This window comes from Rhamphochromis sp. 'chilingali' (assembly GCF_963969265.1).
Source record: "Rhamphochromis sp. 'chilingali' genome assembly, chromosome: 9".
NCBI classification, from domain to species: Eukaryota; Metazoa; Chordata; class Actinopteri; order Cichliformes; family Cichlidae; genus Rhamphochromis; species Rhamphochromis sp. 'chilingali'.
Window position 1 is genome coordinate 21495168 of NC_137936.1, and position 22860 is coordinate 21518027.

General features: G+C 40.7%; 1 protein-coding gene across 1 annotated transcript; it reads right to left on the minus strand.

Moving 5' to 3' along the window:
• Positions 1 to 6108: 6108 nt before the first annotated feature.
• LOC308403073 (sodium- and chloride-dependent GABA transporter 2-like) lies at positions 6109 to 22337 on the minus strand. The gene is made up of 14 exons (XM_080892323.1): positions 22139 to 22337; positions 17333 to 17467; positions 17109 to 17249; positions 16818 to 16905; positions 14839 to 14971; positions 13159 to 13293; positions 12961 to 13064; positions 8936 to 9060; positions 8606 to 8718; positions 8383 to 8520; positions 8066 to 8168; positions 7682 to 7782; positions 7418 to 7588; positions 6109 to 7076 (listed from the first exon to the last, which is right to left on the minus strand). The coding sequence occupies exons 1-14, from the start codon at positions 22311 to 22313 to the stop codon at positions 6981 to 6983; spliced, it is 1758 nt and encodes a 585-aa protein (XP_080748449.1). The 5' UTR covers positions 22314 to 22337; the 3' UTR covers positions 6109 to 6980.
• Positions 22338 to 22860: the final 523 nt, after the last annotated feature.

The following is a 22860-nucleotide window of genomic DNA, read 5'->3' on the forward strand; positions in this document are numbered from 1 at the left end:
TTTGTTCATTATATTGTCTCCACCATCCTTGTTTGGATCAGGGTGGCATGGTGTGTGATATATCACGTGGTCAGTGAGGCACTTTCTTTTGCAGACAGAATTACTGAGGATGCTTAAGGTCTCTATCCACTTTGATACCTCAAGACACATGGCAGCCAGGGACAGTAGCTTTTGTCTTCAACTTTTTCTGTCTTCAACCTTCTTATATATATTCTTTGGGTTTTTAGCCTTTATTGCAACAGGATAGCTGTTGGAAGAAATTCCAGGGGTGCCTCATACTGGGTGCTGGTTTACTCAACCCAGTGAGCTAAACCAGCATTCAGTCTTTTGGCTTTATTTCTTCTTCTTTTTTAAACCCTTATAGTAAGTTGCAGATCACAATGTTCCTTTTACAATATAATAAAACTGAGAATTACTGGTGTTTTATACAATATACCCTTACATTCCAGGTTTCAATCCAAGATAACAAGTGTCACTGTTCTGGTGCAGAAGAAAGTGCTTGCATAAAGTCTTGACACAACCCCAGCAACATCTTTTGGATAAACTGGAACACCAGCATGCTCCTAAACATCAGTATTCAACCTCATACTCCTTGTTTGGCTGCATGTCAGCAAATCCTTGCAGCCAAATTCCCAAGTCTTGTAGAAAGCCCCCCAGATAAGTGTAGGCTGAGGGAGGAAGATACTGCAGCCCATAGGTCTGTGATCAGTCAGTCAGAATTTTGGTATTTAATGTTGAACTTGAGTAACTAACATCAGTGTTAACCAGAGATGGGCAGTTACTGTAATCTGATTACTTTTTTCAAGTAACAAGTAAAGTAAGGGATTACTATTGCAAAAAATGGTAATTAGATTACCGTTACTTTCCCGTAGGAACGCTGCGTTACTGCGTTACTAAAACCGTGATTTTTTTGCCAGAATGTCTCATGACAGTGACATAAGCAAGTGCGACATTTGTGACAACAGCTGTGTGCAGATCAACAATGGATAGGGTATGAGCGTGCAGCGTTTAAAGCGTGGAAGTACTGGCCTTACTTTGAGTTTGATTCCATAAAAAGTGACAAAAACATTAGCGTCCGTTGTGCGTGGGAAGAAAACTTCTTTTTACAACGAAAAAAAACCCCTAAACAAGCTCCGAGTGCGCAACGACGTAACGGGAAATTCACAGAGAAACTTGCACACCTCCACCTACCCCACTCCTGCTTTACAGGTGAAAATAGAGCAACAGGACCGCTAGTCTTTGATTTTATTTATTTTCTGCTGTGTTTTACTTGCATCTCTTTGAAAGAGTGTAAACACAAAAAATAATTTATTTTATGTGCTGGAATGTGCAGAAAATAGGTTTAAATGTTAAACTAATTTCTTCCAGTCAGAGAATGTTGCATATAATTTAATTTTTGGTTGATGCATAAAGTTAAAAGATTAAAACTGATAAAACAAGTTTAAAAAAAAAAAACTTTTCCATTTGATTACATTTTGTATGATGGATTATGCAGAAAAAGTAGAATTGGGCTGAAAGATCTATCGCTTTATCACCTATTCAGGTTGTAAATCGTGTTTTTAAAAAGTAACTAAGTAACTAAGTAATTAATTACTTTTGAAAATAAGTAATCAGTAAAGTAACGGGATTACTTTTTTGGGGAAGTAATCTAATTACTGAATACTTTTTCGAGTAACTTGACCAACACTGGTGTTAACTCACAGCTCTGTCAATATGGACCTCCGTTAACATGCATAGGCTTTCATAGAGGAAGTATGGGGAATGGTTTTTGTATTGTGTGCTGTGCAGTTAATTTTGCAATTGACAACTACAGCGAACCTCAGGTGTAAAACTTAGCAACAGAAGGAAACCTTTAATATTTCAGGGGAAAAAAACCCAGACAAAACTGAAACACAATCACACGTTTTTTCATAAAATGTTTAAATGAAGCTGTAAGTGAATTTAATCACATACACTACATGGACAAAAATGGAAACCCATGCCATGAAGGTCCCGGTGCACAGTTTTTGTGCTGATGTTAATGCTGTAGGAAGTTTCAAGCACGGCTGTTATTGTGTCAGCAGACCGATGACAACTTTTCAATTCAATTCAATTCAATTTTATTTCTATAGCGCCAAATCACAACAACAGTCGCCTCAAGGCACTTTATATTGTATTGTATATGGTAAACCCTACAATAATACATACAGAGAAAAGCCCAACAATCATATGACCCCCTATGAGCAAGCACTTTGGCGACAGTGGGAAGGAAAAACTCCCTTTTAACAGGAAGAAACCTCAGGCAGAACCAGGCTCAGGGAGGGGCGGGGCCATCTGCTGGGACCGGTTGGGGTGAGAGAAGGAAGACAGGATAAAGACATGCTGTGGAAGAGAGACAGAGATTAATAACAAGTATGATTCAGCAGAGAGGTCTATTAACACATGTTTAGTCAGAAAGGTGACTGAAGAAGAAAAACTCAATGCATCATGGGAGTCCCCCGGCAGCCTACATCTATTGCAGCATAACTAAGGGAGGATTCAGGATCACCTGGTCCAGCCCTAACTATATGCTTTAGCAAAAAGGAAAGTTTTAAGCCTGATCTTAAAAGTAGAGCTAGTGTCTGTCTCCCGAATCCAAACTGGAAGCTGGTTCCACAGAAGAGGGGCCTGAAAACTGAAGACTCTCCCTCCCATTCTACTTTTAAATACTCTAAGAACAACAAGTAGGCCTGCAGTGCGAGAGTGAATGGGGCGATATGGTAGTATAAGGCCATTAAGATAAGATGGGGCCTGATTATTTAAGACTTGAGGAGCAGGATTTTGAATTCAATTCTGGATTTAACAGGGAGCCAATGAAAGGAAGTCAATACAGGAGAAATCTCTCTCTTTCTTGCACTCTTGCTGCAGCATTTTGGATTAACTGAAGGCTTTTCAGGGAGTTTTTAGGACATCCTGATAATAATGAATTACAGTAGTCCAGCCTGGAAGTAATGAATGGATGAACTAGTTTTTCAGCATCACTCTGAGACTGGATATTTCTAATTTTAGAGAAGTTACTTAAATGGAAAAAGCAGTCCTACATATTTGTTTAATATGTGCATTGAAGAACATATCCTGGTCAAAAATGACTCCAGGGTTCCTCACAGTGTTACTGGAGGCCAAGGTAATAGAATAATAGAATAATCCTTTAAATGTCCCACAAGGGAAAATTTGGATGTAACAGCTGCAAGAAAGACACATATTAAAACAAACAGTACACAAGACACAAAACAGAAACATACACAATTTTTACATATTTACATCCTTTTAGGCACTGTGCGTCTCAGCACATGCCCATACATGGTCTGTCACTTCATGGGTTATTTGCTGTGGTTCATAAACTGTTAAACTTTGTAATAACACCACTTCAGTTGTTCATGGCTGACTTGTTGCAACCTTGCTCTTTAGAGACCTATTCTTTTACAAAAATGAATAAAGGCAGATTGCATGGATAGGTGCTTGATTTCCATAGACCTGCAACAACAGAATGGGCCAACACCTGAACTGAAAGATCAGGAGGTGTGGCCTAATACCTTTATCTAAATAGTGCACCTGTTTTGCAAAACATTTCACAATTTTCCCATCTTGTACAGATAATCTTCAGATGAAGCCCCATTATATTATAATTATTATAAAGCAATATTATAATTCTTGCTTTTTTAATTTCCTCAAGTATTTCCATCTAATACAGCCAATCAAAATCTACAGTGAAACAGTTCAAAGGAAATTAGGTCATCTTTCAGTAAAACTTGAAGTGAAACAGTAGCTGTGTAGCTGTTTACATATTTACCAAGCAAACAAAGGTTGCTGGTTCAATTCCAGCAGGAGACATAAATCAAATTTGTGTTGCGTGGCTGGGATGGTCATCTGGTGTAAGACAAATATGCAGGGCTACTTGTGCCAAGGGAGCAGCTGAAAGACTTAAAAAATAAATAAATATAATAAAGGATCAAAAATAAACAGCACACAGCCATGCTGCCCCATTTTGATGAAACACAAAATATTGTATCTGGAAATACAATCAGTCCAATAGTGCACTATAATGGATTCTACTTTTTTTCTTTTTTCCCACAGAATTCAGAGGGATAGCTTTTAACTTTCACAAAGGTTATCTGATGGATTTACAAACTAATCTGTTACAGTCAGCCGAGATCACTTCACAAGCGAGAAGTGAGACCTCATTTCAGCAGCCATTTCATCCTTTGAAACCACATTTGTTGCATGGATTCAGCACCTCTTTAAAATGATTAACTTAGCTACATACAGCAGTTCTGTCAGTACAGAAGTCTTGCTCAACGGCTGTTTAAAAGTATTTGTGTGTGCGCGGCAGTCAGTAAGGCAGTTTAAGGGAAGGTTGACCTTAACTTGAGAGAAGCTACTGTAAAAAACCAAAACAAATTTGTTTCAGACAGTGGATAAACTGAGGGGCTGCACGTTGTAGACAGTTTAATAAAAAAACAACAACATTTTTGCAAAATTCAGGTAAGATTACACTGGAAAGTATCATATAGTCCACTGGTTGCACACTTTAATGTATTAGAGATTTAATGAAAAAAATAGAAAACGAATAATTTTTCATATTTTACTAAAAATATTTTCAGTCCATGAATTCAACATGTTTGTTGTTCTACTGCCTTACCAAAGGTTTTTTGTTGGGTCTGTTATAGTTCTGTCAGACAGTCAAGCCTAAAAAATCCCCACGGCTCCTGGCTTCTTCCAGGGCAATATTAAATGCTCTGCAAGTTTTTTTGGACTTCATAACATGCTCTGTGTTCTGAAAACTGGCTTTAAGTGACTATAATTGTAGCTGTAACACAGCAAAGTATATAAGGTACTTCAGCAGAGCTGGCAATATCATCAAGGACTACTCTCACCCCAGCAACCAACTGTTTGAACTATTACCGTCAGGCCGACGGTACAGGTCACATAAAACCAGGACAAACAGATTCAGGGATAGCTTCTTTCCCAGAGCTATCACCGTAGTAAATAAGCACAAAAACAATTGAACCTATTCCATACCGTCACTGTCATTGTATTATGCTGCTATTCATACTGTCATTATATTAATGCTGCTATCCTGTATATATTGTACATACTATTGTTTGAGTACTTACGATTGTTTTTTTGTACTTTTTATATTTTACATTTATATTTATTATTGAAACTTGCACCAAGGGAGTGGCACTCCAATTTCGTTGTACTCTGTACAATGACAATAAAGGCTATTCTATTCTATTCTATTCTATTCTATTCTATTCTAAGTGACACTGTCACGATCCTGGGTCTTTTAACCCAGCGTTTTGAGTTTTAGTTTATTTTGATGTTTATGGTTTGCTTAAGTTCATTTGTTTATTTAGATTCACTTTGTTTTTTCTACCCCTGTATTTATGTTCCCCTCACTATTTATTGTCATGTCTGCGTCCCATTATGTTTCCTGTTTTATTTTGAAGAGGTCTTGTGTTTCTATGTTCAGTGTGTTTAGTTTTACACTTCCCCTGTGACTTCGTTGTGTTCATGTGTGTCAGCTGTTTTCCCCATGTGTTCCCACTTCCCTCATTAGCCTCTTGTGTGTATTTAGTCCGTGTGTTTTCAGTCATTCCTTGTCAGGGCGACTGCTAGTCCACATCGTGTCACCGGGTAGCCACGCCAGTTCTCCATGTTTAAGGGTTTTTCATGTTTCATTTTAGTTCACCCAGTTCAGGTTATTATTTAGTTCACCCATGCCCTTCGTTTGTATTTATTTTGCCAGCGATAATAAACTGCTCGTTTTCTGTTAATCCACATCACATTTCACATTGTGTTTCGGTCTGCATTCAAGTCCTTTTTCACAACATATACAGTCTGCCTCAGCCAGACTGTGACAGATACAAAGTCACTGTACAGGCTATATACGCTGTGAATGGGTTTAACAAGAATGGCAGGTGGTCGTTTTTTGTAGTAATTTTTTTTCCATGCAAAATAAAAGCAAAGAAGCAAAATTACCCCCAAAATTATTTTATTATACAAATTTAAAGTCACATGTTGAATAAAAACCCTTAATCAGTACAAAAATACTTTAGAAAAAAGGAAAACTCTGAATTAAAGTGTTAAAAAAAATTGTGTTACAGATTCAAGCAAGTCCTAATACCTTTGTGGAGGATATACATATTTGGTGTATTATATTTAATAAAAATACATGAATTAGACCCTGAATAAATGTTAGCCACAGAAATTTACCTGTCATGCTGTCATGGTGCATATAGTCAGTGACCCAAACCCATTATGTTTATAGCTGTTCTAGAGTTCTTAATAGAAATGTAAATCCATGCGTAAATATAGAAGTAAAATAAAAAAGCTCTTAATACTACTTTAATCCAAGAAAATACTTACCCCTAAAAAATAACAAAGTAAAACTAGCTTATAAGATATTGTAGAATTATTGTATAAATTCAAGCAGGAAGCATCATTACACCTATGACAACTGTAAAAGAGGTACTGTATATTCATTTAAATTTATATGTAGTAAAAAAAATGCTATTTTTTCCTCCCAGTGAAAAACACAAATGAGAATTTGGAATGCTGATAATATGATGATAATCTTTATGGATAAAAGTACTGCACCACCTACATATTACACTTACAGAAAAGCCATGCCATGTAGCTCCTAGGACACAGCTTTTGTGCTGATGTTAATGCCAGAGGAACTTTGTCGTTCTGTACCACTTTGTCCTTTTAGCTTAGAGTTGAATATAGCAATGATGGCAGTGAATTTCAACACAATTTAATAAAAAAAAAAAACAAGCTTATTTTAGATCTTTGATCTGTCAAGCTGGTCTTTTTGTGTTAAAACAATTTGCTGTACTAAAAATGACCCACCATATAAAACCATGCAGTAAACAAGCTACTCTACATATTTTTGAAATAAAAAAAATTAAAGTTGCTCTTAAAGTTTGGATTTTTTAAAAATATGGTCATTTGCTCCATTATCGTGGACATGCAGTGAAGCTCGCCCTTTCTTTTGCTGTCACCTCTGCCATCACTGGAAGATCATCTGCTGGGCGGGAGCTGGTCTTAAGACGCTGGAAAAAGGCATTAAGATTGTCAATGAATATCACCAGGGGCATAATTTCCAGGGGGGTTAAGGGGGTTATTACCCTCCAATAATCAGACCCGACCAATATAACCTCTCCAATACAATTATGAATGACCTTTCATAGATAGGCTGTTGATTTTCTTTACTCATTTCAGGTATTACCAGCAAAATAGTTGCATGTTTAATCATCTGGGAATTTACCCAGATTTATTTATTTATTTATTTAGAGAGAGATCTTGACCCCTCCAATGTTCAGAACAAAGTTACGCCGATGAACATCACAGTTAGTTATTCAAATACAAAGCTGCCACTAGTAACATCACTGACCTGCCAGAGACTCCCTCTACCTTTGGCCAGTTTGTAGATCATAGTGACTGGGATCATAGAAAGAGACGACATGGCGAGGAACCAGCCAATCCAGTAAGCCCACCAAGGATACACGTAGGTGTTGTTGAATTTCAGTGGTGTGTAACTTATCAGCAAAAACACAAGGGTTCCCTTTAAAGGAAATCATCGTCAATAATAATCAGTGAAAGATGGAAATTATACAATATCGATAAACTATTTAGTCAGACTGCTTCAGATGCTTACACTGCAAATAAGAGGAATGGCATACAGCCAGCAGTACTTGATTAGTGACAGAGGTTTGTAACCAATCATGTCCTCAATGTTGTCACAGAAGCGTTGAGCACCTAGGACAGAAGTATTTATTTAATTATTGTAAACAAAAAAGAAGCTAGGGCTATTTTTACCTGGGTTAGCATGCTCACAGTTGCTGCTAATTTCCAATTTGCAGCAACTATAAGCGCAACAATGCATACTCTTTCCTGCACAAGGAGCTTGCTGTTGCTGCCTCCTCCACTTACATGTCTTTCCATGTCTGCACATTGAAGGGTGTGAACCTCCGTTTCTCTTTGGTTTCCATATATATATATATATATATAAACAATTGTACCACTGACATTTATAACATACCATAGATCCATCCAATAATCACTGACTGGAAAATTGCCATCAGAACAAGAGTGGGCCCACTGCATACATAGTGATCAAAGATCTGCAGAATGTATGCGCCAGCCTAAAATGAAAGCAGCGAATACAGTGGATTTGATTTATTTAAAAAAAAGTATTACTGCAAACAACTCAAAATCCTGTTGATTTAATGGAAACAAAAACACATTTTAGGAGTGTACCTACTGTGTATTTTGTGTCATTTGACCATGCTGGAAAAAATTTTTACACAGTAAACTGATTACATTTGACCAACAATAAATGTGCTTCTGACAGCTCACCTCTGACACTAATAACAGACCAAACATATAGCAGAGCGCACAGATCAGCATCAGATAAAGCTCTCTGCGGTATCCTTTTCGTATCTGGGCTGGGTACACATCTGTTAACGAGGTCATGATGCTCTCGAGACCTGCAAACTGGAGAGTAACACAAAGACAGGTTAGTGTCAAGATAAGTTAAGCAAGAGATTTTTTACAAGACATAGGAAAGACTGAAGCTGACCTGGCCATCTATTCCCAGTAAGATGATCATGGTGAAAAAGCACACAGACCAGACCTGAGGCCATGGCAGCAGGGTCACAGCTTGTGGGTAAACTATGAAGACAAGTCCTGGACCTACAGAGTGAAACCAAGAACAAGTAAATCATGTCAGAGTGCCACAGTGTCTTCGGTTTACGGAGAAATGTTTAATGCATTTTAACATTTAGAAGGTTCCAGGCTTAATAATTGTCATGAGGAAAAAGATTATTTTTCAATTAACAATCCGTAACTTTAGAGAAAAAAAAAAACACATGCCAGTCTGAAATCTAACCAAGCAGGTGTGCAGCCTCACCTGATTCAGCAACTGTAGCAATGTCCACACCCTGTTTTTGTGACATGTAGCCCAAAACTGAGAAGATCGCAAAGCCTGATACGAAGCTGGTCCCACTGTTCAACAAGCAAAGATAGAAGGAGTCTCTGCAAATCAGAAACAAAGCTTCCTGTCTTTATTTGTGAATCGGTAACGTACAACAAGGACTGACACTGTGATAACAAGAAATTACTAAAACCTCCAAAAATGTCTCTCTCTGTGTATGTGTCTTCTGTTCTTTGCCTATCCTGATGCACACTTATGTTTGGGGTTTTTGTGTCACAGGCTGGGTCTCCGACCCAGCACTTTGAGCTTTCTTTGTATTGTTCTCATTTTTTGAGATGTTGTTAGTTTTGTGTTATTTCCTATTTGCCTTTAGTTTAGGCAGTTATTGTTCCTGGGTTTTCTATGTTTTGGGGTTTTCTATTTATTTCATCACGTATTAGGTCTGTTAAGTTGTGTTGTCATTTCCTGTTTTATTCTGACAATGTCATGTGTTCTTTGTTCATTGTATTTAGCTTTCCTCTCCTGGTCCTGTCATTAGGTTTATGTCTGTCAGCTGTTTTCCCCCATGTGTCGCCACTTCCCCTGATCACCTCATGTCTGTATTTAAGCCTTTTGTTTTCTTCATGCCATTGTCAGTTCGTCTGTTTATTCTCACCAGAATCATGGTCATAGTCATAGCCTGTTTATTTTCCACCTCGGTCATAGTTATAGTTTTTGGTCTTAGTACCTTTAGTGTTTTGTTTCTTAGTGTTTTGTCAGTTCAGTGTTTTGTTTCTTAGTGTTTTGCCTGTTTGCTTTGGTCTCTTGGTTTATTTCCTGCCGTCATCGCAATAAAGGTTCACTTTTCTGTTAATCATTACTATCCCTCGTCATCATCTGCTTTTGGGTCCTGCTTCCGCACACATCGGCGCACCCCGCCGTGACAGAACGAACTGACCAGTCATGGACCCAGCAGACTCTGCTCTCACCGAGTGTCTGGAGGAGATGGCTCAGATCCAAGCGATCCTCAACCGCGTCCTCACAGCGCCCGATTTGAAGAGCAAGCTGGTAATGATTAACACTGCTGAAGCTATTATGGAGAGGGATCCCCGCCTTCTCCAGCTCCCGGACTCACCTGCCATCGTTGATGCCTTTACGAGGATAAAGGAGATGCTGCAGGCCCAGGGACTGTCGAGTCAGGAAAAGGCTTCCAGCACCCACCAGTCACAACAACCCCACAATCAGTCATCTCCATTGCTGCCTCCGGAACCTGAGTGTGTTCGTGTCGGTTCGCTGAGATTCGCCGCAGCGTCACCACCTCTCAGCTCACCAGTTTCCACGCCCTCATCACAGTCTCGCCATACTCCTGTCACAGTTCAGCGCGAGGAAGCGCCGCACACCATAGACTTGGACGACGACGAGCGCCAGTCTATATTCTGCGCTCTCTTGGAGGAGGAGCTCCGGTGGAAGCCGTGGCTCATTCCGGAGCACGAGCACTCTTTCCGGGGAACTCGACTGGCTCTCGGGGGACCTCGGAGTTACCAAGGACTTCCACCCATCGCTCCGCCGTCTTCCACTCCTAAGAAAAAGCGGCGTGCGCGCCACCGACGCTCCGTATCACAAACGCAAGTGAGTGATTACATTTTGGCTCCTCATGTTTTCTCTCAGGAAGTTGTTGAAATTGACACTACTTTTCCGGTTAATGAGCCCGGCTATACAGAGACTGTTTGCCCTGGAAAAGCTAGCCATCAGGCTCAGCTAAGCTGCTGTGGTACTGCTATCCAGGCCGGTTTGGAGCCGGAGACGGAGGTACAGCTGGTGCAGCCAATTTCAGTGTCAGCCGGAGGGCCCGGGGAGCCCGTCCGGCCTCATGTTTCGTCTGCTGGAGGTTCAGGAGAACCCAGCCAGCCTCATGTTTCGTTTGCCGGAGGTTCAGGAGAACCCAGCCAGCTTCATGCTTCGTCTGCTGAAGGTTCAGGAGAACCACACCAGCCTCAAGCCTCGTCTGCTGGGGGGCCCAAGGAGCCCATCCAGCCTCATGCCTCGTCAGCTGGAGGGCCCGGGGAGCCCATCCAGCCTCATGCCTCGTCAGCTGGAGGGCCCAAGGAGCCCATCCAGCCTCAAGCCTCGTCAGCTGGAGGGCCCAAGGAGCCCGTCCAGCCTCAAGCCACGTCTGCTGGGGGGCCCGAGGAGCCCGTCCAGCCTCACGCCACGTCAGCTGGCGGGCCCGAGGAGCCCGTTCAGCCTCATGCTTCGTCAGCTGGAGGGCCTGAGGAGCCCGTCCAGCCACCTTCTGCTTCACCACCTGTGGCTGCCTCACTGTCACCTGGTTCTGCCTCTGCTACGCCCGGTCCAGCTCCGGTCTGTGCTTCGCCCGGTCCAGCTCCAGCCTGTGCTTCGTCAGCCGCAGCTCCAGCCTGTGCTTCGTCAGCCGCAGCCTCAGAGCCTTCGTCCTCGTCTGGTCCGGCCTCGTCAGAGTCTTCAGCTCCGGCCTCGTCAGAGTCTTCAGCTCCGGCCTCGTCAGAGTCTTCAGCTCCGGCCTCGTCAGAGTCTTCAGCTACGCCTGGTCCGGCCTGTGCTTCTGCTACGCCTGGTCCGGCCTCTGCCTGTGCTTTAGCGTCGCCTGGTCCTGTGCCCTCCAAGCCTCGGCCAGTACGCCTGACACTTGGGCGCCGCCGCCGCCGTCCGCACGGTCGGCCCCCTGAACGGTTTCCGTGTCGCCGCCGTTGCCGTCCGCACGGTCGGCCCCCTGAACCGTTTCCGTGTCGCCGCCGTTGCCGTCCGCACGGACGGCCCCCTGATCGCATGAACTATGACTTTCTGGACCGTCACCCTCCGGGTCGGCCCCCTGAGGAGTCATGAACCGTTCCCTGCGCTCCTGTGATTTTGATGGACTTTTTGTTTTTTTGGCCTTGTTTCTGGCCCTCCGACCTGGACCCCGGCCGCCCGCCCTTGGTGGGTTGTTTTTGGTTTTGTTTTTCGAGGTTTTGGGGCGTCTGGAATCCGCCCTTAAGGGGGGGGCTCTGTCACAGGCTGGGTCTCCGACCCAGCACTTTGAGCTTTCTTTGTATTGTTCTCATTTTTTGAGATGTTGTTAGTTTTGTGTTATTTCCTATTTGCCTTTAGTTTAGGCAGTTATTGTTCCTGGGTTTTCTATGTTTTGGGGTTTTCTATTTATTTCATCACGTATTAGGTCTGTTAAGTTGTGTTGTCATTTCCTGTTTTATTCTGACAATGTCATGTGTTCTTTGTTCATTGTATTTAGCTTTCCTCTCCTGGTCCTGTCATTAGGTTTATGTCTGTCAGCTGTTTTCCCCCATGTGTCGCCACTTCCCCTGATCACCTCATGTCTGTATTTAAGCCTTTTGTTTTCTTCATGCCATTGTCAGTTCGTCTGTTTATTCTCACCAGAATCATGGTCATAGTCATAGCCTGTTTATTTTCCACCTCGGTCATAGTTATAGTTTTTGGTCTTAGTACCTTTAGTGTTTTGTTTCTTAGTGTTTTGTCAGTTCAGTGTTTTGTTTCTTAGTGTTTTGCCTGTTTGCTTTGGTCTCTTGGTTTATTTCCTGCCGTCATCGCAATAAAGGTTCACTTTTCTGTTAATCATTACTATCCCTCGTCATCATCTGCTTTTGGGTCCTGCTTCCGCACACATCGGCGCACCCCGCCGTGACATTTTGTGTGTGTGTGTTTGGGGTGTGTGTCATATTTATGGAAGTTGTGCTGATGTGAATTTAATTCTTCTTCATGCTGTATCTCACATTTTGTGTTGTTCCTGCATTATCACAACAGTGTTGGTCAGTGCTATTAAATTCTTTTGTTTGGGTGCAGGTTAAAGTTACATTGACTCATAGTAAGGGTTCGACACTTGTAATGAAAAAATTTAATTAAGATTTTGAATCTTTTACACAAGTCTTATTAACTGATAATTCTTTAGCATTAGGAATTAGCAGCTATAGTAGGACATAATTGCAAATTGTGATTTAAACCATCAAATTAGATCTTCATCAGGTAGTCACCTATAACAGTTATTGTTGTACTTGTTGTAGCTTCCAAGTGTAGTCAGGCATCCCAAACATATGGCATAAGAATAAAATATTTGTGTTCCAGCATCCATCCAGACCTGTAAACCAACAGAAGATTATTTTTCCAAAAATGCTGCTACTAAATGCTGTTATCGTGGCACAAAAATCAAAAGAAAATAGACTAAATAATACCTGTGGGTCAGCAAGCCGTGCCAGATTCGGATACAAGTAGTATTTGATCCCATGGAAAGCTCCGGGAAGGGTTATTCCTCTGACAAACAGCACAGCTAATGTGATGAAGGGGAATGTGGCTGTGAAATATGTAGCCTGTAAAAAAATAAAACGGGCAATACAAAAAGTACACCATAACTAACAATAGAGGGCATGGTAACATTTGCAAGGGGATATGTTGTGACAATGCTGTGATTTTGGCTGTGCAAACCTTTTTAAAAAATTTTCACCAATCCATCAATGTTACTTAATAAGACTATCTTTATTTATTGTTTTTACAATCTTGAATTTTCTAACTGTATCACTTCAGGAAAAAAGGCACCAGTGGATTAATTCAATTAACTCCAGTGATTTAGGAAGAAAATAAGTTACTACACGCTACAGTAGGTAATTATATGGCAGAGACAGCTGGGATCTATTGCACACGTCTCTCCCACAGAGAGATTTCCCAGTCAGCACTTCCAATTCACTTTCTCACAAATCACAAGCCTCACATGAGTCATGCCTATCCACTGAACGAGGCACACGAGAGTCTTCGCGTGTTTCATAACGTTTCGTCAAACTGTTGCTTTCTATATGAAATTAAACTCGCAACCGTATTTGACATTAGCTTGCTCGTGGCTGCTTTAAGTTTATATTTGAAAGATTCAAATTGTTCAGTTACTTTTTTTTATCGGTCTAGACAAAACAAACCTTTGGGTTATATAGACTGAATATGTTACATCACAACGTGTTTTTTTTCCCATGTATATGGGAGTTATTTTTTGTTTTTGTAGTTTATGTGAAAAAGGGGCCTGCTTTTTTCTTTACAAAGTAGTTTAACCAAACTTTTTTTTTTAAAGTATCTCAGATAAGAGATAATCCTTTATTAGTCCCATACGTGGGAAATTTGTTGATATCTTAACATCTAAATTTAACCAAACTAGAATTGTGCCTTGGGTGGCTTCAGTGCGGCTGCTTCCTATTTTAACTAATCACCAGTAATTTCTTTAATACTGAGTCCAACAATCTGATTGCATGTGGCTGCAGGTCTGACACAACCACAACTGCATGACAACACTGTTATGTGTTGTGGTCTGCTTTGAAAGCTAAGCACACGTAACACTGAACTATTGGCTTGGCAGCAGCCCAAAAAAAAAAAAACTGTGGCTGTCTGGGAGTTCTGGTCTGTTATTTTCCATGCCACACCTTAGTCACTCAGCCATTCTCAGTGAGGAAAAGTTGTTGTGGGTGATTTTAGAACAGGAGGGAAAGTGTTTCAGATTATTTATGACCCCTTCATCATCAAGTAACTACTGATTATAACGTTTTGTGAACTAGACATCCTGTACCATGTCTGTCATTGAATTTAAGTGCCAAACATTATCTTCTTTGTTAAGCATGCGGTGTGTGCTAAGTGGAACAAAAGTCTCCTAAAAGGGTTTTTAGTACTCAGCTGTAAAAGGCTGATGGGGGTTTTTCATCACCCTGCCGTGTAGGCTGGTCGGTGGGGGTGGGCTAGTAGGCGGGTGGGCGGGCATTGTGGTCACCCAAGTTTCTGAATGCAATAACTCAATAATAAAGCTAAGTAGGAGCTTCGAATTGATAATAGTGGTGTATCTACTACAAATCTCGGACACACATTTGTCATTTTAGTGTTACCTTTCCTGTGGATTTAACTCCCTTCCAGACACAAAAGTAGCAGATGACCCAGGCTAGAAGAAGGCACAGAGAAAGTTCCCACTGAATGTTTCCCAAGGCCTCTATGCCAGTGGATATGTTCAACACCCGACGCCTGAAAGATGACGCAGTGTTAGTTAGATGAATGGCCTTTTAAAGCAGTATGTGTTGTTGTGTAAAACTTCATCTTTGGACTGTAGTTACTAGTTAAGATTTTAATTTTTTTTTACCATTACTGTCATTACCTACACATATGTGTGAGTTTGGAGAGGGCTACAAAAATGGGCAACATGTGAGCATTGCGTGAGTTTGCATGTTGAAAATCCAATACCCAGGAACATTTATATCAGAAAAAATATTATTAGTTACATATTTGATTGACAAGTCACTGGGGCCAACATGAAAGACCTGATGAAGTTGAAGCTCATTAAACTATTCAGAATGATATATGCTTGAATGTGCAATTAAAATCACTTCACACCTTTAGTACACAGGTGTTTTCAATTATTCTGGTTGATTGATCCCATCTCAGTGCTGTGGGGGAGCTATGCTGACAGATGCTACAGCATATGCTGTTACACGTGAACTGTCTTGCTCAGGAAATATGAGTCTCTCAGATAAGGCAGAAGATCTGAATAAAACTTCATAATAGTGCAGATTAGGTAATTTCTTTGTTTTCACGTTGTGTTTGAAGGTGTTTTCAGTTAGGAGCAATCAGACATCTGTGTGGCGCTAAGGGGACTCACCAAACTACTAGGGGTGCAACAATACACAAAATTCTCGGTTCGGTTCAGTTCGATACTTTGGTGTCACGGTTCTATATTTTTTCGATACAAAAAAAATGTTCATTCTTTTTTAATTTGTCATTTATTAAAATTATAAATATATATTTTAACTCAAAAGTACAGTTTTTAAATTTAATGTTGCTGAAACAACAAAGTAATAAAAAAAATAATCTATCTGATAGAGAAATCACTCATCTTTGGAAAAGAGAGTTTATTACAGAGAAATGGCTCTTTCCAAAATAAAAGCTATACTATACGCTTCTTCTGGGCTATATTCTCAGCAGCATATTAAACATATCAGGTCCCCATAAGGAGAATCATGTGCTAACGGCTGTCTAAATGACTCGGGTAAAGTTTGTAGCATGCATGCTTGTTGTTTTGTCTGCTTCCACTTGTCTTTGCACTAGAATGATGTCGGCGTAAATGTGCAGTCATATTCGTTGTGTTCCCACTAGTGCTGTCAGCGTTAATCTGAAATGACGTTAACGCCACAACACAGCAAATCTCCGTTAACGAGCTACCACGGATCGCCCTGTGCGTGGGGCTGGACGGTGTCAACACGTTAACGAGCTAACTGCGCTAACGCACTAGTTCCCACCCATGTAATTGAGCACTGCGTGGCACATCAAACATACTGTTTTACTTTTGTCCATGACGCGCTTACCTTCAGGGTCATACTTCACATGAAGAACAAAACAGTTCCAAAAGCCAGATCTGAATGAGGGTGGGGGAGGTTCAATTTGCCATGTTGCAAGGAGCTTAGCTTCTGTCTTGCTAGCTTGTGCTGCGCTCAGTGGATCTGCGCTGGACAGTGCAGCCTAGGCGGAGTAGTCGAACGCAGATCCACTGAGCGCTCAACACAGACAGCATCGTCAGAAGAAAAGTTAATAAAATAAATTAAAAATGTTGTATTGTTCGATACATATGCATACCGAACCGAAAGCAATGTATTGAACGGTTCAATATCGATACGAGTATCGTTGCACCCTTACAAACTACATGATAAAACTGGCAAATTTATCATAGCACATGCAAAGAAACACACGAAAGCAGTGTGGAAAAACAAAGATCTGATGTGGCTGTGGCATCGACATGCAGAGCTTTTATCTTTAGTATAGTATACCTATAGCTGAGCTTTCAAATGAAGTTTTATTAAAAAAACTCATGATAACTCACTGCCAAAATTCTACAACAGAAGATGATGAATTTACAGGTAAAGTCCAGTTGAGGGTGGCATTGTAGTTGTTTATTACCACACAACGATCTGAAATAGATTAAAACACAGTTAAAGATGACAAATCTTCAAAGGCTTGAATTTTATTTATGTCAGTTAAATTGCTTAAGCGAGATGTCACATTTAGAAACACAATGAAGTGACATTAACATTATCCATACTATTTTTAAGGCCACTGATTTTTTGGTGTATGCAAAGGCAGATAAAAGTATAATAGCAACATATGTATTTACTTGTATTCCATGTGTTATTACAGGTGGCCCATGGCAACTCTCCAGAGAAGGAAGAAAATAAGTAGAGAAAAGCCCAGGCTAAAATCACAATATAGCTGATGCCTCCGTAGAAAATGATCATTTGGCTTGCATATCCCATGCCTGGAAACAACAACTGTTAGCATTGCATTCTCTTACTTCTTCTTCATTGATCTGCTTCACCACAATTCCAGTGGTTAGCTCACCTTCAAACAAGGGGCAGACCTTCCTCCAGCACATGATTCCTCCCTGACTAGTGTACTGGCCCAGTGCCGTCTCCAGCACAAATAGAGGTATGCCACAAGTGAGAAGGAATAGGACGTAAGGGATGAAGAATGCGCCTGCAGGTGACAACAAACTACATTAGCACATGACTGGTATACTATATTGCAAAAATATTCATGTTCATCTTTCAAGACAATAAGTACTTACTTGGGCAATGCTAGGATATACTTTTGAATCATGAGAGAAAAATGCAGCTACAGAAACATGTCATATCTGTAGTTAGTAGACTATAAAGGTATTATGAGTGAACTGAAAAGAACTGGGCCCATGAGGGAACCTTGGGGTACACCACAAATGGTTTGTTTTTTGTTAATGGAAGTAGACTTTTCTGATTGGCTAGAATGGATGTCTCACTTGTATCCGCAGTGACACACAGTTACACACAGTTAGTTCAGTTCAGTTCAGTTCAGTTCATTTTTATTTCAAACATTTCAAACATGTGCCTTCACAATCATTACAAAATATCATTCCATTATTTGTTTGACTGGACCAGCTCTTTATCCTCTCAAGGATACTTGAGGGTGCATGGGAGTTTGCCCAACCAGTCTACATGTGTTTTGTGGACTTGGAGAAGGCATTCGACCGTGTCCCTCGGGGTGTCCTGTGGGAGGTGTTGCGGGAGTATGGGGTGTCTGGCCCATTGCTACGGGCCATTCGATCCCTATACAACAGTTGCAAGAGCTTGGTTCGCATTGCCGGGAATAAGTCGGACTCGTTCCCTGTGGGTGATGGGCTCTGCCAGGGCTGCCCTTTGTCTCCGGTGCTGTTCATAATTTTTATGGACAGGATTTCTAGGCGCAGCCAAGTGGCGGAGGGCTTTCGCTTTGGTGGCCTCAGAATCTCATCTCTGATTTTTGCAGATGATGTGGTTCTGTTGGCTTCATCGGGTGAGGGCCTCCAGCTCGCACTGGAACGGTTCGCAGCCGAGTGTGAAGCAGCGGGAATGAGGATCAGCACCTCCAAATCTGAGGCCATGGTTCTCAGCCGGAAAAGGGTGGAGTGCCCACTCCGGGTCGGGGATGAGTTCCTGCCCCAAGTGGAGGAGTTCAAGTATCTCGGGGTCTTGTTCGCGAGTGATGGGAGAAGGGAGCCGGAGATCGACAGACGGATTGGGGCTGCAGCTGCAGTAATGCGGACGCTGCACCGGTCCGTCGTGGTGAAGAGGGAGCTGAGTGTAAAAGCGAAGCTCTCAATTTACCGGTAGATCTACGTCCCTACCCTCACCTATGGCCACGAGCTGTGGGTAGTGACCGAAAGAACGAGATCGCGGATACAAGCGGCAGAAATGAGCTTCCTCCGAAGGGTGGCTGGCCTCTCCCTTAGAGATAGGGTGAGAAGTTCGGCCATCCGGGAGGGGCTCAGAGTAGAGCAGCTGCTGCTCCACATCGAAAGGAGCCAGCTGAGGTGGTTCGAGCATCTGACAAGGATGCCCCCTGGGCGCCTCCTGGGTGAGGTGTTCCAGGTATGTCCCACCGGGAGGAGGCCCCGGGGCAGACCCAGGACATGCTTGAGAGATTATATCTCTCGGCTGGCCTGGGAACGCCTTGGTATTCCCCCGGATAAGCTGGAGGAGGTGGCTGGGGAGAGGGAGGTCTGGGCCTCTTTGCTTAGGCTGCTGCCCCCGCGACCCGGCCTCGGATAAAGCGGATGAAGATGGATGGATGGATGGATTATTTGTTTGAAAAGGAGTAGGCTGAAGTATTTACTTATTTGTCCCTACCCCCTCAAGTTTTACCTCTCATTCATTTAAATTTTTTTTGTCTTAAATTAAACAAACAACATATGAAACATATGAAACATATGAAGTAAAGCAAAACAAAACATACATAAATCAACAAAAGAAATTAGCAAGCCCCACCACAGTATAGTTTCTTTCATATGAAAAATACAGAATGTGTATATTTGCAGATACACAAGTTATGGAAAAACAAACAAACCAAAACAAAAAAACAAAAAAAGAACCGCAACACCATTACCAGCAACATTACCGTCCTGGGTTAACCCCGTTTTCTTCATTCTTATACTTATTTAAAATTAGGTTTTTATATTTTACTTTAAACTGTTTTATGTTTTTACTGTCTTTTATTTCTTCTGTTAGACTGTTCCATAATTTAACTCCTGCAATTGAGATTGACATAGTTCTTAAAGTTGTTCTAGCACTTTGTATTTTTAAATTCCATTTCCCTCTTAAGTTATACCCACCTTCTCTTTCTATGAACAATTTACAGATTTCTTTGGGAAGCAATTTATTTCTTACTTTATACATTATTAGCGCTGTTTTAAGCTTCACCAAGTCTTGGAATTTAATAGCTTGCATTTTGACAAAGAGTGCATTTGTATGGTCCCTGTACCCTACATTATTTATTAATCTAATGGCCCTTTTCTGTATTATAGTTATTGTTTGTGTGTTACTTTTGTATGTGTTTCCCCAGACCTCTACACAGTAGCTCATATATGGCAGTAGTAAAGCACAGTATAAAATGTGCAGTGCTTTCTGATCCAACATATGCTTTGCTTTCCCCAGGACGGCAATGCCCCGTGCCAATTTCCCCCGAACATAAGTAATGTGTGGCTTCCAACAGAGCTTGTGGTCAATGATCACCCCAAGAAATTTTATTTCATTTACTCTTTCTAAATATACATTGTCAACACATATTTCTACTTCGATGTTTTTCTTTTGGTTTCCAAACAACATAAATTTGGTTTTATCTAGATTCAATGATAATTTATTTATATCAAACCACTTCTTTAATATCGTTAATTCCTGTGTGATCATCCCCAAAACCTGTGGCAATTCCACACCACACAGTTACACACAAGTGAATATTACTGTAACTATCTCTGACTGAATTTTCACACAGAGGACACAGTTGAAGGCAATTTGTCTGAATATAAATATATTTTATAGTCTATGTACTTTAGGAAAGGTTCAAAGCCTAAGGTGTAAAATACGGTGGTGCAGCGGCCCAGCTTTAAGCCGGACCTGCTGCCCTTTGCTTCATGTCTTCCCTTTCTCTCTCCTCATTTTGTTATCTATCTTAATTGTTTTATTTAGTAAAGTCCAAAAGGCCCCAAAAACAATCTTTTTAAAAAAAAGAAATTTGCATCTAGTTCATTAAAACACCTAGAGGACCTATCTTGAGATATCTTTTTGCAATGCACTTTTAATGAGATGACTATAAATTATAAGTTTTTTTCTGCACAATCTGACGTCATTTTGTGTTGATTTTATGCAAAGTATTTAAATTTCCAATCTTCTTACATTGAACAATGTTACAGTAAACAATATGACTAAATCAGTAGGGGTGCTTAACTTAACTATCAAAAGCTATACCCAGCCACTTACAGTGTCCTGTCCATGACACATCAAGATAAAGGAACTATTCATGTGGATTAGGAACACTGACAAACGACTGAAGCCAGCAGAATGTAAAAAATTATACACGGTTACAGAATCTGCTGCAGCATCAGTCTTTACATTATTATTTCTGAGATTCAGATTTTTTATAACTGCAGGGAGATGTTTATAAGTACAACAGTAGAAACCAGGTCAGGTTTCAGGATGATGCTGTTATAGTATGTAATAGTGTGTGGTCTAAAATAGGATGATTTAGAAAAAGACAGACACCTTTGAGATATCTCTGTTAGCTGATAGCTTAGATACACTCATATTTACATAATTCAATTGTTCAGCTATTTTTTATGAGGTAAGCTAATAAAGCCACAAGTATTTTTTATTGCTGTTGCCAAGCAGGATGCAGGATGATTCTTTCTGGTGCAGTTCACTTTCTTCCATTGTCAAATAAGTGTTACCTTGAACGACTATGTGTGATTCTTCTGTGACATAGGGCTTTTCTCAGTAAGAAAAAAAAAAAGGATGGGAAATAAGAACCCTGAATTTATCACTTGTTATGGGGACACTTAATCAAATTGGAACAACGGCTGATAATGTCTATGAGCAGATTGTCAATTTCTCAAGGATAAAAGCTAGAACATTTAAATAATATCATCATTTTGCTATGGCTGAAAATAGTCGTTAGGCCTGAAGTTTATTTGTTTGAAATGCCTCTGACATATCTGTCCTCATTTAAGGTCAAAGAAGGGGCAAATCACCAACTTTCAAATGAACATTTCCATCCCTAAGAGGTAAGTTAATAATATTTCATCTGTCCACTTCCTGCTGTGACAAAACAAATTTCCCACGTGTGGGACTAATAAAGGTTATCTTATCTTATCTTATCTTTTGTTCGTTTGATTTCATTCGTTCATTTTTGGAACGTTATCATCAAAATCTGCCACGTGAAATGTTTACGATGTCCAGTTTGTTTCCAGTTTAGCACCATCACAGCTAGATATTTTTCATTCAAGTGGAGCAATGCTGAACTTAAAGGGCTTCAGCAAAGAATCTGATTGTGATTTTTGGCATGGACACAGACTGTTATTTTTATAGCCTTTTGTAACCTGTCAAATCCTTAATCAACAGGCAGACAGAGACAGATGGATAGCAGATACACTTCACATTGGACAGTTTTAATCATTTGCAGCTTTTAACAAAACTTTGAATGAACGTATTTGGCAGTGAAAATAAATATCTAATTAAAGCCCATAATTGTGCTTTGGTGAATAATAAAAACATATCTTCTTAATTCCTTAAGAAAAAACCCCCACTATGATCAACCATAATACTACACTTTTATTAATTAAGAATAATGAATAGAAATACTTACCTCCACCATTCTTGTAGCAAAGATATGGAAATCTCCACACATTGCCTAGTCCAATAATAGCACCGGCCACAGACAGGATGAACTCCTTTTTGCTGCCCCACTTGCCACGCTCTTCAACAGTTTTTGAAGTGCTCTTTGTGGGGAGATGAAACAGCCTGCACAGAGAGTCTGCCATACTGCTGAGCAAGTGGTCTAATGGTAGTACTGGCAAAGACTCTTGAGTGTCTGGATTGACTGGCTGGGGACTGTCTGATGTAGATTTGTATTGGGTTACCTAATGCTTATCTAATTGATGACCTGCACGGCCACAAGGGGGACCTCTAGATTTATACCCAAAAGTAATTTCCCAGCATATAGCCGACAAACAGGAGAGAGAAGCACGTGTGACTAATCTCCTTTTGAGCATGGTATTGAAGGCTTAGAAAGGAGGGTTCACTGTCTCAAACCACCTATAAATGACTAACAACTACAGTAATAGTGATAGTTTAACCAAGTTAAAAACAGAGATTAGCCTCCTCTCAGTCTTCTTGCATTCATGTATATTGTTATACATTATTACAGTTTTGTGTAATAAAACAAGGATCATGCAGGGAATTTCCAATACTTAATACTGAAGCCCCCAAGAGAGTCTTTGCCAGGAGGCCAAGAATTTCTAAAGCCTCATTAGATGCCGTTTTCTGTGTGCTGTGCTGTGTACATTTCGTTCCATCAGCTAAATGCAC

Bases quoted from the DNA above. Each gene is read 5' to 3' on its own strand.
- LOC308403073 (XM_080892323.1), bottom strand. From the start codon at position 22,313: ATGGCAGACTCTCTGTGCAGGCTGTTTCATCTCCCCACAAAGAGCACT. The intron at 13,065-13,158 runs GTATTATTTAGT...GTTGGTTTACAG, and splicing joins CACGGCTTGCTGACCCACAG to GTCTGGATGGATGCTGGAAC. The intron at 8,521-8,605 runs GTCAGCTTCAGT...GTTACTCTCCAG, and splicing joins TACTGGGAATAGATGGCCAG to TTTGCAGGTCTCGAGAGCAT.